This window comes from Puma concolor, chromosome C1 (assembly GCF_028749965.1).
Source record: "Puma concolor isolate L17-30 chromosome C1, mPumCon1.1.hap2, whole genome shotgun sequence".
Lineage (NCBI taxonomy): Eukaryota > Metazoa > Chordata > Mammalia > Carnivora > Felidae > Puma > Puma concolor.
This window is the reverse complement of record NC_141674.1, coordinates 62,614,399-62,630,532: the sequence shown is the minus strand read 5'-3', so window position 1 is coordinate 62,630,532 and position 16,134 is coordinate 62,614,399. Positions and strand designations below refer to the sequence as shown.

At 40.8% G+C, this 16,134-nt stretch overlaps 1 protein-coding gene across 8 annotated transcripts in view; it reads left to right on the top strand.

Moving 5' to 3' along the window:
* ERICH3 (glutamate rich 3) overlaps positions 1-16,134 on the top strand; it is a 130,052-nt gene that overhangs the window by 12,634 nt on the left and 101,284 nt on the right. For 2 of the 8 annotated variants that reach the window (XM_086717292.1, XM_086717291.1), the window contains exon 1: positions 8,364-9,248. The exons of 3 other annotated variants lie outside the window; for them this stretch is intronic. In XM_086717292.1, coding sequence (XP_086573418.1) covers positions 9,145-9,248 — 104 coding nt within the window. In that variant the 5' untranslated portion in view covers positions 8,364-9,144. Of the gene's footprint in view, positions 1-8,363; positions 9,249-9,282; positions 9,714-16,134 lie in introns of those variants that run through there. 3 more of the 8 variants (XM_086717289.1, XM_025934816.2, XM_086717290.1) reach the window with 3 other exon arrangements.

The window sequence follows — 16,134 nt, the reverse complement described above, 5'->3', positions numbered from 1 at the left end:
TTTGGTCTGAAAATGATTAGCTGATTTCTAGCAGAGGGAAGTAGAGGGAGGAATGCCCACAGAATGCCATTTTGATGGTTTCCTCTTAATTTTGACCCATATTTTCTACTAAAATTTCTTGCCAATTCCTCTGAGAGGTATCCTCCCCAAAATTCTAGGTGTTCTGTCCATGTCCCCCAAAGTGACAAGGCTGCTCTGTCACTTTTATTTCATTCATCAGCTCTTCCTTTTATCACGTTAACTAAAGAGCCATCTGTGTTTCTGCTGTGGTGCTTCCCAGTACATCTCAGAACTATAGGGGATAACCTGGATTATTAGGAGCTAAGTTGCAAAGAGAGAGAAGAAGGTTAATTTAGGCTTGTCCTGGCCAAAAATTGAGATTTGGGATATAGTAGTATTTAACAACCTTTATATAACCAAGAGTTCCTTGTGTACTTTTATTTTTAATTTTTTTTAATGTTTACTTATTTTTGAGAGAGACAGAGCATGAGCATGAGCTGGGGAGGGGCAGAGAGAGGGAGACACAGAATCCAAAACAGGCTCCAGACTCTAAGCTGTCAGCACAGAGCCCAATGCGGGGCTCGAACTCACAACCTGCGAAATCATGACCTGAGCCGAAGTCGGAAGCTTAACCGACTAAGCTACCCAGGTGCCCCCCTTGTATACTTTTTTAAAAAAAATCATGGTAAATGGACCAAAGCACATTGTACATTGTACCAATGTACAAACGTACCACAATGAGATGATCATTGTAAATTCTGATAAAAAAGGAAAAAATGAAAACTTATCTTGATTTAGCTTTGGTCAGCTTGCCCTTTCTAAACATATTATTTCTTCTAGACCTGTGGAAATCCTGAGAATAGCTTGCAAACCCATATTATAACTTTATAAGATTGGCTTGAGGATGAGAGATGATGTATGTGTAGAGAAGATAATGACTGGCACAGTGTAGGTAGTTATTAAAGCTTAGTTATTATTATGAGGATGAACAAGCTACCATTTTCCGAATGCTTACTGTATTCCTCAATACTATATTCCTCAAGGCTTACAGACCTTCCTCATTTTCTGATGAAAAAACTGAAGATAGTGACTTTCCCAAAGTCACATAACTATTATATGACTTATTGATCACTACAGGCTAGCTTTGCTGTGATGAACAACCCCCTGATCTGAGTGGCTTTAAATGACAAAGGTTTGTTCCTCATCTGTGTTCTGGCCGATCTTGGGTTTGTGGGGGCCTTGGGGGGGCTCTGTTCCATGCTGCCCTCACCTGGGAGGACATGCTGAGGAAAGTGCCACCATCTAGAATGTTGCTGGTTGCTTGGCCCAGGGAAAGAAAGACAGAGAATCCTGCACAAGCTCTTAAAATATTCTACTAGGAAGCAACGTATCATTTTTCACTCACGTGTCTTTAACCAGAACAAGTCCTATGGCCATGCCTACCTTCAAGATAATGGAGACATGGAAGCGTCTCCTGTATCCTGAAGTGGACAAGAACCAGACATTGGTGAATAGGAACACCTTCCACAGTGACAGAATTCCAATTCAAACCCAAGCCCTTGACTTAAATAGGGACAAAATAGGGTAGCCAGAACCTCTTACCTCTTCTTAAACTAGTTCTTTATAACATGGCTCCACTGTACATCTAAAGAAAATTCTCACAATTTACAAGATCACTTAGGTGTGACTACTCAAGTCTAAGTGTAAAGGCATGATGCCAAGCAAAACGAAGGGCATTTATGAGTGTTCTACCTTTTGTGATTATGGATAATTGGAACAGAGTAAATACTTTCCACTTAAGACTTTGCCTCTTTCTTTGTCATTTATTTGCCTTCTAGGTCAGTAAAGCTGCATTTTCCTCCTCTTGACTTCCTGTTCCTGCTTGCTAAATGCTTCTCTACATCACAGCAGACCCCAGTGCTAACAAGTTTGCTTCCCCTCCCCCCACAATTTGTTTACAGCTGAGGAAATAGCTCAGTTGCTACGTGTGACTATAGAACACATTGGAGGGACAAGGCCATGACATTGTATGCTTCTGTTTCCTATGTTGTGGAACTTGGGCTCATCAGAGCATTCTCCTGCATCCCTGCCTGACTGCCCATTTAGCTCAGGGATAAAAGCTCCCTGTGGTGACAGCCCTGCACAGGTGCAGATAATCAACCCTGTAGTCATGAGCATGCTCTCCTCAACCAAAATGTGGAATCTGAAGTGGCCTTTATTAAATGAGAGAAAAACTTATTTAAAAACGAAACTTCAAGGAAGGGAGAAATTCCACAATTCTGATCTTGGGTCACCTGTGGGGCCTGTCTTACAAACCTATACATATGTCAAGGAATTGCCAGGTTTTTCTTTCCAGTTGCATTTATACAGCTCAGGAGCTCATGGTTTTGCTATTTTAATCTGCAATGGGTTTTCCTGCAGTTGACCAGTGGATAATCTTTATCTGTAACTCCCACTCTAGAATGGTTTTCCTGCTTGCATGTTGTCTGAGGCTTGATCCATACTTTCATTTCTTTTGTCACAGTAGGAAGGTCCCATTAGTTTAGAATTTGTGATCACTCTGACAATGATGAAACTTGTTTTTAAACTTTTGTGCTCTTAGGGAGAAAGTGTTGGCTTGAGCAATTGTTAGTGAAAGCACCCTCAAACTCCTTTAGGGGTGCTTATTTACATGAAGCTAAATATTAATTACCAAAAAAAATCTTTATCTAGTCGATATCTATTTCCTGAGGACCTATCAGGTAGCACTTTCTCAATCTAGTTTTGAGTTGCAACATGAATTTGTAAGTAATAAAGCTATGCTTTTATTTTAAAATAGTTGCTGTAGTCCTGATGGTTTGTTTTATGAGTTTGACTATCACCTACCTCCCATGTGAACAATCCCAGTCTTCTGCTCAAAGCCATGGATGTACTTCTAACCTGAGTTTAAGAAGTGCAGTTTTGTTTATATGATCAAATCCAAGGGGTTACAGTTCCCCCTTTCCCTCTAGCTGTAGAGAGGAGGAGAACAGAATAATTCAGTCAGCAGTCTGTGATGCTGGAATACTGGAAGACCAGTGCTGTTCCGCTTCTAGGGAAGAGCCAAGTCCATTGTCATTTAAACCAAATGAAGCCGTAAAGTTTTTTAGAGATGGATACTCTTAAGGGCTAGAAAATGTGGAATGTTTTCTTTACTGTGTCAGAAAACAGATGTGCAGTAATAAATGAAATTCCTGCTCTTCAGTTTCTTTTCACCAGTCACATTATCGAGCTGCTGTTCCTAGAGAAGTTGGGAGGAGGAGAATAGTTGCTACAACTGAGAACAATTTTCCTTTGGGATCAGTGACCTTACACTTATTACCCTCCCCATTGTGTGGTCATGCTTCCTTACCTCTGAGGCGTGGGAGGGAATCAAGCAAAGTGTTTAAGAGTATGGGTTCTGGGGGCACCTGGGGGACTCAGTCGGTTAAGCATCTGACTCTTGGTTTTGGCTCAGGTCATGATCTCAAGGTTCGTGGGATGGAGTCCTGTGTCGGGCTCTGTGCTAATAGCACCGAGCCTACCTGGGATTCTCTCTCTCCCTCTCTCTCTGCCCCTCCCCTGCTCACACACACACACACACACACACACACACACACACACACACACATACATACACACTCTCAAAATAAAAAAATAAAATAACTTTAAAAAATTTTAAAGTAAAAAAAAATACAGGTGCTGACTCAATAGGTCTGGGTGGGGCCTGAGACTATACAGTTCTAACCAGCTCCCAGGTGTAGATGGCACTGCTGGTTTAAAAAAAAAAAAAGAGAGAGAGGGTGCGGGTTCTGGAATCATGGAGAATGGGATTTAAATCTCAACTGGGACGCTTGCCAGCTGGTACTTAATTTACCTGAGTCTCTGCTTTCTCATCTGTAAAACAGGGATTAAAGTATGTGAGAATTCAATGAGTGAAGGAAGCTCTGAGGATAGAGCCTGATAAATAGTAAAGTCAATGGATATTCTCTGACTTTAGGCCCAGTGGAGACTCAGAACTCTCAGTTCTGTGTACTCCAAGCATGGTCTCTTCTCTTGGCAAACAGTGGTGTCTGCCATCTACAGCTGCTTGGGAAGCACTGGATCAAGTAAGCAAACCTGGCATCCATTGCACCAGGCCATTGTGGTGGTTCTGCTCAGTTCCTCTCCCCAGATGTAATGCCTGTGGTTTCAAATGCATTTTTGGCTGATGGTGAACAATCATGGATATGGCGAGCTCCTTGACATCTGACAACTTCACTCATGCGTGGGTGGGGCCAGAGCCAGAGAAATAATTACTTATGACTCTTATTACATAACCTTCTTGACGTCCTTTACTCCAACTGGAGTGTCCAGGAAAATATGGATTATACTTCTTCTATTATTTATCCAAGAAATACGTATTAAACACTTTCTAAATTCATGGGGGTTTGATTGGCACTGAAGGAGAGAACCAGAACTTAGTTTGAGGCTGGACGAGAGTAAGACATGCATGCAACCAACACAGTGTATGAATGTGTGGCATGATCCCTCCAGACAATACACATTAGAGGAGGAGGTGACCCTGCAGCTGTGGCTTCATACTTGAGCCCTATTCAGATCCCTTTTCCTTGATTAAGCCATTGCCTTCCTACCTTTTCCCCTTTTTTTCCTTTTCCCTGTTCTCTGTTCCAAATCATAGCCTCCATTAACGTTTGGGCTAGAATAACAGGGTCTACAGACACTGGCTGAGTCCTGTGTTGGCTTAAGAAGCTTAAATGAGGAGGTGTTAGCTTGGGGAAGACATGCCTCTTCTCCCCAGGCCCCATCCACCTGGCCAACTCCTACACATCTTTTAGGGCTTATCTGAAGCAGTGCTTCCTCTGAGTTTTTCTCTGACTTTCCTAGACAAGCTTTTTGAGGTAGAGGTGGGGAAATGTATTTATCAGTAATATGATTACTTGAAAACAATAAAAATAATGAATACCCTTTATTCTTCTTGCAGATTTTGTAGTGGTTGTCCCCCCCCCCCCCCCCCCCGCCCAACAGTCTTTATGTTTCTCTCTTTTCCTTCTCTCTCCCTCCCTCATGGCCAATGTCTTCCCTCTCTCCTGGTGCAGAATACCTGGGAGAGGATGGTGAGGAAGAATTAGGGTGGTCAAAGCTAGAGGGAATAATGTGATTACTGAGAAGTGATATTCAGCATCACAAAGAGTGGGTATGTGGCTGGAAGTGGTGGGGGATGAGCATAGGATAAGGTAGGAGCATTAGTCAGAGGGCACCTCTATTGCACCTTATGCATACTTCATCATAGCACTTAGCAGTCTATCATTCTTTGTCTGCATGTCTGCAGAGCCAGTTAAGACTTCAGGCTTGAGGGCAGAAGGGAGTCCTGGTCATCTTTGAGATCTCAGGTGTAGTAAATACCATAGATTTCCCATGGCCACCAAAAAAGTTCATTGCCCTAATTCAACTGATCTGTCTGCAGATTCAATCCAACCCACAAATAGGGATAGAAGGATCTATCTGCCTATCTGGGTTACTCAGAATTCTGAATTAAGAATGTCCCTTTAAGTTTGTCACTCTACCTGTTGTACATGCCCTCTCAGCCTTTTCTATATCTATAACACCATGCTTCACTAAATGGCTTACTGGAATTAAGCTAATTAAGGAAGCTTATTAGGGAAGGCTGGAAAACAATTCAGGTTTCAAGTTAAATCCTTGTACATGTGATCTTCATTCTCCAGCTTCTCAGTGCTATAGCTTTGAGTGACCTAAGCTAATGTTGAAGGATATAGCACGCTGTACAATTGTGCCCTAATGACACGCTTACATTATTTACTGGGGCTTTATATGGTGTTGATAAAAGAAAGTCATCCTGGGGTGACATCAAATCATCATGCATGATACAATATGATATGATATGATATGATATGATATGATATGATATGATATATTTATTATATTATAAGGAAGTCTTGATGACTTCACCTTTATTTTGTGGGAGAAAGATAAACCGGTGGGAAGGTGTATTCCTCCCAACAATATATTCATTCTTTCATTTGTTTATTGAGCACTTACTCTGTGAGCGGCACTGTGACAGGTGCTAAGGATAAAACAGTGAAAGATGTGGTATCTGTTCTCAAAGTCCATAAAGGGTAATTACCTTTCTGATTGCAGAAACACGGTAGGCCAGGGGTCAGCAAACTTTTTTGTAATGAGCCAGATAGTATTTTAGATTTTGTGGGCCATGCACTGTTGTAACTACTCAGTTCTACCTTTATAGCACCAAAGTGGTCATAGATGATTTATAAATGGATGTGGCTTTATTTAAGGAAATATGAACTTTGTGTAACCTTCATGTTATCATATAATAATATTATTCTTGTCTTTTTCCAACCATTTACAAATGTAGCAACTATTTTTAGCTTGTGGACTGCACAAAAAGAGGCTGGGGGCTGGATTTGGCCTTTGAGCCATAGATTGCCCACTCCTGACCTGGGCGATGGTCACTGGTAGTTCAAATCTGTGATTTCTATGTCTAGCTCTTGTTTAACCAAAGTGGAGATCCACTTGTCTTTTCATCACTCCTACTGATATCAGTCTCTGGCCCCCAAGCCCCAACTCCACAGATCTTTCTACAAAACAAAAATCTTTTTATAAATTTATGATACTACTGGGGACCTCTGGGAACTTGTTTTCCTGTGAGAAAATGAAAATGACTCCAGTGACTATTTGGTCTCTGAAACAGTTTAATTTAGTTTTTTTTTTTTTTTTTTCCTTTTCTCCCTTTCCCTCTCTCCGTACTAGAAATTAACATAAAAATTCTTTCTGGCTAAATTCCCAATATATTTTCACAGTGAGCATTTTCTGAAGTGAAAATTAGTAGCTTCCTTGCAGTTTTCATCAGGGATGTGAAATTGTGCAGCTCACAGGGGTGGAGAACTCAAACCCCATTTATGAATTAATACATGCTGCCAAGGGTACCTTGCTGTCTGCTGAGTGCCGGGGATCCTTTTCTACAGAATCCTGAGTATCTAAATAGTGTATTTGAATTTTCTTTCTCATTCCACCAGTGAGAGAATACCATTTTCTATTTGCACAAATGAATTAATATGTAACAACTAGTACCTACATAAGATTATATTATTTACACCATCCTCAGGGGTTGGCAGGACTTGGGCAAATTATAATAATTCTCTTGAGTACCTCCTCCCTCCTTACCAATTTTTATCCAGGCGAAACCTAGTCACAGGGAGCATAAGGACACCATCAAACGGGAACCACAGTCTGTGGGAGTAGACACATATGGGGCAGAACTGGCTCAAGTCCCACTTACAGCTGCACAGTGATTAGGTATCTATAGATCTTCCTTGTTTAAGCATAAGATGCCACTCTCACATCTCACATCTTTTTTTCTTTGACAACCTCTGCTTCTCTCTAGCTCTAGCCTTCTGGTCCCCAAAGCAGCCTTGAGTCCTCAGTCTCAGGATCTAAGCTACTGAACTAGAACTCTATTTTCCCCCTGCTGGGATGGCTCTGATCTTTCAGGTCAGAAAACTCTGATAGTGTAGGAAATTTGACTCCTGCGGCAACTCACAGGAATTACGGGGGAAGGAATGTTGTCATTGTTAAAAAACACTTGTGGGCTTTGGAATCAGACAGACTTGGATTTGAATCCTGGTTTTTCCACTTAGGAGCTATTGTAGACTTCAAGCAAAATAATTAGCTCCTCTGTGTCTTAGTTTGGATAGCTATGAAATGGGGGAGAAAACCTACCTCACTGAGTGGAGAGGAGGATTAAGTGAGATAATGAATAGTTAGTAAGTGCTTGATAAAAGGCTGAGGAGAGCATTGAGTAAACAGTCAATAAAAATACTACCACTTTGAAGAGATTTAAATTTTTTTCCTTCATTTATACACCAAACATCTGTCGAACTGTTGTTTGCTTCTGAGAATACAGAGAAACAAAATCAATGCACCACATGAAACAGAGGCATAGAACATAGAAAAGGCAGTCATATACCAGTAACTACAGTGGTACAGAAGGTGAGTGTAACACAGAAGTATGTCCAGGCAGAGTGGGGCCCCAGAAATGGGAGTCATCACCACACCTGGGACATCAAAGAAGGCAGTGTGCAAACTAACTATTGAAAGATGAATAGAGGGACATCTAGGTGGCTCAGTCAGTTGAGTGTCCAACTCTTGATTTTGGCTTAGGTCATGATCCCAGGGTCATGGGATCAGGCCCCACGTTGGACTGAGCACGGAGCCTGCTTAAGATTCTCACTCTCTCTTCCTCTGCCCCTCTCCCCTGCTCTTTCCGTCCCTCGAAAAAGAAGAAAGAAAGAAAGAAAAGAAAGAAAGAAAAGAAAAGAAAAGAAAAGAAAAGAAAAGAAAAGAAAAGAAAAGAAAAGAAAGATTAGAAGTTTGTCAAGCAGTCAAGGGAAGAAGCATGTTCCCATTCATGGGATAGGGCAAGATTTGGTTTTGCTAGAGTTCAGGGTAGCAGAGGTGGACAAAGTGGTCACAGTGAAGCTGATAAAGGATGTGAAAGTTGGGTGATGAAGGACCTTGAATATGCGAAAGAGAGTGGACTCTGACATTGTCAGTGGGCCTTTATGATGTGTGGGAAAGCAAAATGCCATTTAGTGAGCTGACACCCATCCTTCCTGTAAGTGTGGCTGAGCTAGAACAGAGATCCATGGAGAGCTCAGTCACCACATATGTGTTCAACCTGTCACTTACACAGGAGGAACCTGAGGCCAGAGAGCAAGTCAGGCAACAAAGAACTTGACAAAGCAACACAGGACTAGGGATAGATCATCTAAGTCCAGTGCCTTAAGCTTCCTCCACATCAAGGCCCTCTCGTATAAATCCAGGCTTCTTCATCTAAGCCCTGCCTTCTATGTGCTGGATTCAAACACAAGTACGATTCTCGCATGCTTCACTGAGAAGCTAGGTCGTTCCCACCTTCTCAACTTCAGAACCATCAGCACTGCCTGCTGGGAGCTGGGACCTCAGTGGGAGCAAAGATGGAGATTTTCCAAAGAGGAAATGAACCAACTGCCATGCGTTGGGTATCAGAGTGAAAATCAAAACGTTAAACAGATTGAAAGGACCTCTCCTTCCCTTGAACTTAGAAGCTAGGGTGTTTTACAACTGGAAATGCATCACAGTGGAGCAGCTCTGGACTTTTATTACCTTAGCTTCAGCCAACACCCAGCCCTTCCTTCCCCAGGGCCTAGCAGGAAGCACAGGCACCTAAACAGGTGTGTGTGTGTGTGTGTGTGTGTGTTGTATTTTCAAATTACAGATGCTTGGGTGCTTGGGGAACACGCGCCCAGAGCAACAGAGCAGGGGCCTAGGTCTCCTCCCACATTAGGGCCCGCAAACCGGGGCTGGAAGACCGAGCTTCATTTCCAGCTTCCCCAGGCTCCGTTCCAGCAGCACTCGGGCCTCTCCAGAACCTCTGCGTTTGCCTTCCCTCCTCCCTTAGCAACCGCAAGGCTGTGGATACCGCCAGTGGGTGGGGGCCCCCGGAGGCTACGGGGTAGTTCGGGGGCGGTGGCGGCCCAGCTCAGGTGCCCCGCGCACCGGCGACCGCAGTGCGGAGCCACCCCGCGAGCGCGAGTGTCGCTGCGCCAGCGCGCACCGGGGGCCGCGCACCCTACCTCCGCACCTGCCGCGGGGTCCAAAAGGGATCCTGCAAAAATGAGCCATTCTCAACCCGCTGGGTAAGTGACAACTGGAGCTTTTCCACCCCGCGACAGGTGGCGGCTTCAGCCAGCGGCCCCTCCTCCTCCTCCCTCCTGCTGAGGAGACAGGGGCGAGAGGGGAAGCGAGAGGGAAGGCTGGGGAAGAAGAAACAAATAATAGGAATTCTGGGTTGCGTTGAGGATGGCAGAAATCCCAGGCTGCGTATCGCCTCCCTCCCTTTCCTCGCTTCTTTCACTGACGTTGTCTCTTTGAAATTTTCACTCTGGAAGGATTAAAAAATGGATGTGAAAAACGCATACATTAAGCAGGGACGTTAGCTGGGATCAAAAGGATCCTGTAGTGTGGGACATGTGTGTTTGAATGTAAAAGTAGAGGTCACCAAAATATGCATTCGTTTGGAGATTTGGAACTGAGATAAATTTTCACTGTGGCGTCTTGCATACAAACGAGGTGTGAGTTGATTTAATGTCGAGGGAGGTTTTATTGTGAGGGATGCCCCTTATTTCAGGATCGTAGGGATCCTTAAAAAGTGTTTTGACAGGGAAGGTGGTATGATACTGGAGAGGAAGGAGAGAAGGAAGGAATTGTGTCCTTGTGTGTTTACACAGGATCTCCTGTTGCTTTGGGCAGGGTGACTCCTCTGAAGATATATCTGGCAATTATTCAATCTATTCTAGAAAGTTAACACAGTCATTACTGGCTGTTGTTAAAAAAAAAAGTCCTTTTGTTGGAAAGGAGAATATCCAATTTCCTCCCGAATTAAACAATGTAATGCGTATTAGATGGTTTTTTATTATGATACATCTAGTAGGCAGATAATATCCTAGTTGATCTTGCAACTAATTTGAAAATGCTTTCCTTTTTAATTGAATTTATTGCACATTTTCAAGAGCAGCAAATTAGCAAAGGACAACATATTTAAGATCATTTGGAGTTTGTGACGTCTGAAATACCACGTTAGTTGTGTTTCGGATTCATAGCCGAACTTAAAGATTTTATTTTTTAATGAATTCTCTGAGTGTGATGACATAAACAAAACGTTTGAAAAACTCAAGGTATACAAGGTGCCATGTTGGAAGTCAATTTAAGAACTTTTTTTTTTTTTTTTTTTGGAAAGTGATGTAGCTATGACTAAACAAGCTTCTCATTTTATCTCAAATTGAATTTGGTTTAGGTACTTTAACGCTTTGATGCTGAACTCCTGTGCAATTTTAGTTAGCCGTGGGTCATGTGGGATGTAAATGGCACTATTTTTCTGCAGCTGCTGTTTGCAGTATGTCCACATTCAGGAAAATGAATGTGTCAGTCATGGTTGTCTTCCTATGTTTTTCAAGTTTTGGGCTAAGTTAGAATCTTATTAGACCATTTAATCATCCATTTTAAAATGTGGAAAAACCTGTAGCTGGTTATTAAATTGTGCATGATTAAGATTTCAGAAACTGAAGTGAAATTTTTCTGAAGCTCCATTAGTTCCAAGCCCATGGACAAAAGGAAAATTTATGATCTAGGGAAAGAGTATGCTTCACGATACTCTTCAAGAAAGATGTTAAGATGGTGACAATGATTTTGCACTAAAATTGTAAGCCCCCGGAGAGCAGGCGGAATGTCTCAGTAATCTTTGTGCCCCCTTTACCTAGGACAATGTTCTGCATAAAGTAAAGCTGAATAAATGTTGAGTGAATGGCATATTCTGACACTGCATCCAGTCTAAAGGTAGACATATTCACATATCAAAATGGTATTAGAGCTGAACACGTGTTAAGTGTTTACAACGTGCCAGGCTTTTTAATTTTTTTAAATATTTTAAAAACATTTTTTAAATGTTTTACATGAAATACCTCACCCTCGTTTTCACAGGGAAGGAAACTGAGGACCGAAAAGCTTTTCGTTTTTTTTTTTTTTTTTTTTTAATTTTTTAATGTTTACTTAGCTTAGAGAGAGTCAGAGAGAGGGTGAGCAGAGGAGGGTCAGAGAGATCAGAAGCAGACTCCAGGCTCTGAGCTGTCTGCATAGAGCCTGATGCTGGGCTTGAACTCAGAAAGCATGAGATCATGACCTTAGCTGAAGTCAGGTGCTCAACTGACTGAGCCATCCAGGTGCTGGGGAGGACTGAAAAGTTTTGAAGGTCTCAGAGGTGGGGTGGGGAGATGTCAGGTCTGGAATGCAAAGCCAGGCAGTCCAGCCTCAGAGCACGTGCACTGAACAATTACACTGCATTGCCTCTCATGGCCAATAGCTGAGATGCGTTGGAGCCTAGATACATCAGACCAACATCTGACAAGTGATTGCTGTGCATAACTATGTAGTATTTTGATATACAATTAGAAAATTCTTTTGTAATAGTGTGTGTATGTGTATATTTTTTTGTTTTTAGTTCATCAAAAGTAAATGAAAGCAATAAACATAAGTGTAACAAATCTAAATGCCTTAGAATTCATCCAAGAACAAAATTATTCAAATTGCTCAAGTTTTTCCTCAATATAAGTAGTGATCATTTTTCTTGCCTGTGACACCATTTGGAAATAATAAAAGTTTCAGTAGCAAATAAAAGGTTTCATTAAAGCTGAGAAAGCTTTTCCATCATTGCTGAAGCAGTTTGTACTTATTACATTTTAAGGATAAATGGTAATGAAGTGCAGTTGTACAATAAAACAGAAATTTTAAATCCCTAAAATTCCACCAATCAGTAAGAGACGCCCTGATGCTTTCTCTTGGTGCTTCCTTTTGAGTTCCACTGCTCACTTAATTACAGCATGAAACACTTGATGAAAAAATTGCTAAAGGTCTGTGCTGACTTAGTTCGGATAGAGTTTGGAGTAAATAAAAATGGTCTTAAAAACTTCTGCCAAAGATTATAATAGAGACTTTGAATTTGAGCTGCATTGTAACTTGGGGGAAGTCAACTATAAAATACTGCTTCCGGCACTGCCATCTCTAATGGAATTGTTTCAGTGTGGAAAATTTCAACCGATAGTCCCTCTGGTTTGCTAAATCTCACCCTGGGTTACTATTTGTGTGTGTGTGTGTGTGTGTGTGTGTGTGTGTGTGTGTATTTGTGGGTTGGGCACTAGTCCTGGAGGTGGAATGGGGATTTTATACCCCTCAGTCATGCATGAGGATAAAATGATACGGCTCTTCTAACTCCTTCAAAGGATCGTCACTGAATCCATGTGAAGTTGACTCCCTGTGTGAAAGATAAGCTTGGCTCTAAGTAGTGATAGTCACACTCGTCTGTAAATTTGCTTTGAGGAATTGGAAGAATGGGGAACATTATGTTTTATGACAAGATAAAAATGCAGAAGAGGTATGTTTGGAAAAATTGTCCCAAGGTTTAGACACACTTTTTTTTTGTTTAGACTTATTAATGTATCTTTTTAAATGTAAACAAGTGTTTCTATAGTGACAGAGTATAGATATACCTCAACTCATGGTGGGATTATGATCCAATAAACCCCCTGTAATGTAAATAAAAAATGCATTTAATGGACCTAACCTGGACATCATAGCTTAGCCTCGCCTACCTTAAATGTGCTCAGAACACTTATATTAGCCCACAGTTGGGCAAAATCATCTTACCCAAAGCCTGTCATATGATAAAGTTCTCCATAGCTCATGTAATCTATACTGAATGCTATACTGAATGCTATACTGAATCTATACTGAATGCTATACTGAAAGTGAAAAGCAGAATGGTTGTGTGGGTCGTAAGTATATCAGTTGTTAAGCCTTGTGACCGTATGGCTGACTGGGAGCTGGAGCTGCCCAGCATCACCAGAGGGTATCCTACCACGTATTGCTAGCCTGGGGAAGGATCTGAATTCAGAATGCAAAATGGTTTCTTTTGGGTGCATATTGCTTTTGTACCATCATAAAGTCAAAAAATCATAAGCCAAACCATTGTAAGTTGGGGACTGTCTGTATACCTAAGAGTGGTATAGAAAGAATGAACACATCCCTAGTACTCCCGGATAACTTAGTCCTTCTTCATGAAAGGCAGAATAAAAACTGCTGTGAGTAAAATTGTCAATTTTTAGAGAGTGGATATGTATATGTATATATCCAAAAATGACAAGAAAGTATAACCCACCATTCATTTATAATTGGAGTGCCTGTTGTACTTTGTCCCTGCCTTTTTGGTTGTTTGATCCAACATGGTATTTCTAAAGACTGAGATATAATTAACAAATAGCATTATATTAGTTCAGGTGTGCAATATAATAATTTGATATTTGTACATATTGCAAAATGATCACCACAAATACCGTGGGATCTCACTTACATGTGGGATCTAAAACAATAACAGCAGCAGCAGCAACGAATGAACTAATAGATACAGAGACCAGAACAGATTGGTGGTTGCCAGAGACAGGGAGTGGCGGGAAGGTGGTGGTGAAGTGAGTGAAGGTGGTCAAAAGGTACAAACTTCCAACTGATAAATAAATCACGGCAATATAATGTACATCATGGTGATTATAGCTAATAATACTGTTTTTTTTAACTTGAAAGTTGCTAAAAGAGTAGATCTTAAAAGTTCTTATCATGCGCACACACAAAATTTGTAACTATGTATGCTAATGAATGTTAACTAGATTTATTGTGGTGTCTCTGCCTTAGTAAAGTGTCGTACTTTCGACGGCTGAGGTAACATTCTAGTCTGTTGCTCCCCACTCACTCCCACCACCAAAATTATCTCTGTGACACAAAATTTCAGACTTGAAGTCATTAATTATTTGAATTCAAATGGGGTAGTTTCTACTCACTCTCCTATTACATATTAACAATTTAACTTCAGGAATAAATTGTTTCTGGTTAAACGAGGTGAATTGAATATGATCATTTGTCTTCACTTCCTCTCTGATCCTTTGTTCTAGAGTCTGCCCTTTTTGTTATGGGTGGGATGTCTTCTCTCAGCTCTTTGCTTAACAAATCTGTTCACATACGTAGATGGGATTGGAAAGATATTTGTTTATTCAACATCACTCAATTCTTTGAATTCCTTCAGGGTTATATGCCCAAATCACATAATGATCTATCACCAAAAAATGTTTTCCATGATCTTTCAGATGTGATTCTTCAACTGTGCTGAAAGCAAAGGATTGGAAATTACTTGCAATCATATTTGTTGCCTGATCATGAAAGCGAATTGTATTAACATCTATACAATACTTCAAATGGTCCATTTATTTTTCAGATGTTCTCCCAAGTTCAGTGCACCCTAATAAGACACCAGACGGTGAGAGGTGTGCCTTCCTTTTGTAAAAATGGAAAGATGATTATAAAAGGGAAGAGGCTGGCAGATCAATATGACTTGGAGGTGCATTTTCAGTCAGATCAGTTTTAGGAGAGCCCAGAGGAAGCTAGAGCATCTAGAAATTAATTCCCTTAAAACGGTCCTTGCCTAGATTTTCTTAGGAAAGTCTTTAGGTCTCTAAGGGATGTGCATATCCCAGTATCTACACTTCTGGTGTAGAGAACAGGGTACCGTCAGGGGCAGTCACTGTGGCATCCTGTTTCCTTTCTCCCAGTCTCTGCTGAAGAAACGTATTTCTAACTGGGAAAAGTGGAGACTTCCCCAACTTACTTTGATTGCTAATAACTACAAAAAGTTTTTCAGAAAGAGGAGAAAACAAAACTTCTGTGACCCAATTTTCAAAACTAAAATCAGCCTGAAATAATCTGGGCCTGGGGTATTGATGTATTTTCAAGACTTTAAGTTTCCCAATACCGTATTCAATGAAAACTCCAGATTCTGGAAGATAGTACTGAAATAATTGTTTAAGCTTTAATTAATAATTTTGGTACAGATCAAGAGAAGTAGTATGCAGATTGAATTACTGGATCTTTCCCACCAATAACTTAGTTCCCCACACAAATAGTTGAAAGTAGTGTAGGCTTTGGAATAATTCCATATATGTCCATCAGTTTAAAATAAACTGTTAAATTAGATGGGGGGTAAAATTTGTAAAAAAAAGAAAAAATATCTAGGATTCAACATTCGTATTGGTTTGCAAGTATCTCTATCACCTTTCCCTAAACTTGAAATCCCAAATGATCTGTTACAAATATGATTTATATTTTTAAAAAGGATAAGGAAAGATGATAATAACTTGAGTCACAGTCAAAGTAAACCCTTGGCACTACAAACAAAATAAATATAGTAAGCTGACATACATTTATGCTTTGAGTTAAAATAAACATTTAAGGTAAATACATTTATGTATAGTTACCTCATTAACTCAATGTTTTGTTTGAATATTCAACTACTGGTCCTGACTTCATTGAATAAATCTTAGGTAGTGCCCACAAAGGCAAATTATTTGAGGGTATAGACACTGCATTTTATTTCTCTTTAGTTCCTTGCTTTGGCCTAACTCCATGGCTCTGAAACTAAGGCATACAAAGAATTACTGGATAGTGTGGTATACACAAAACCATGAG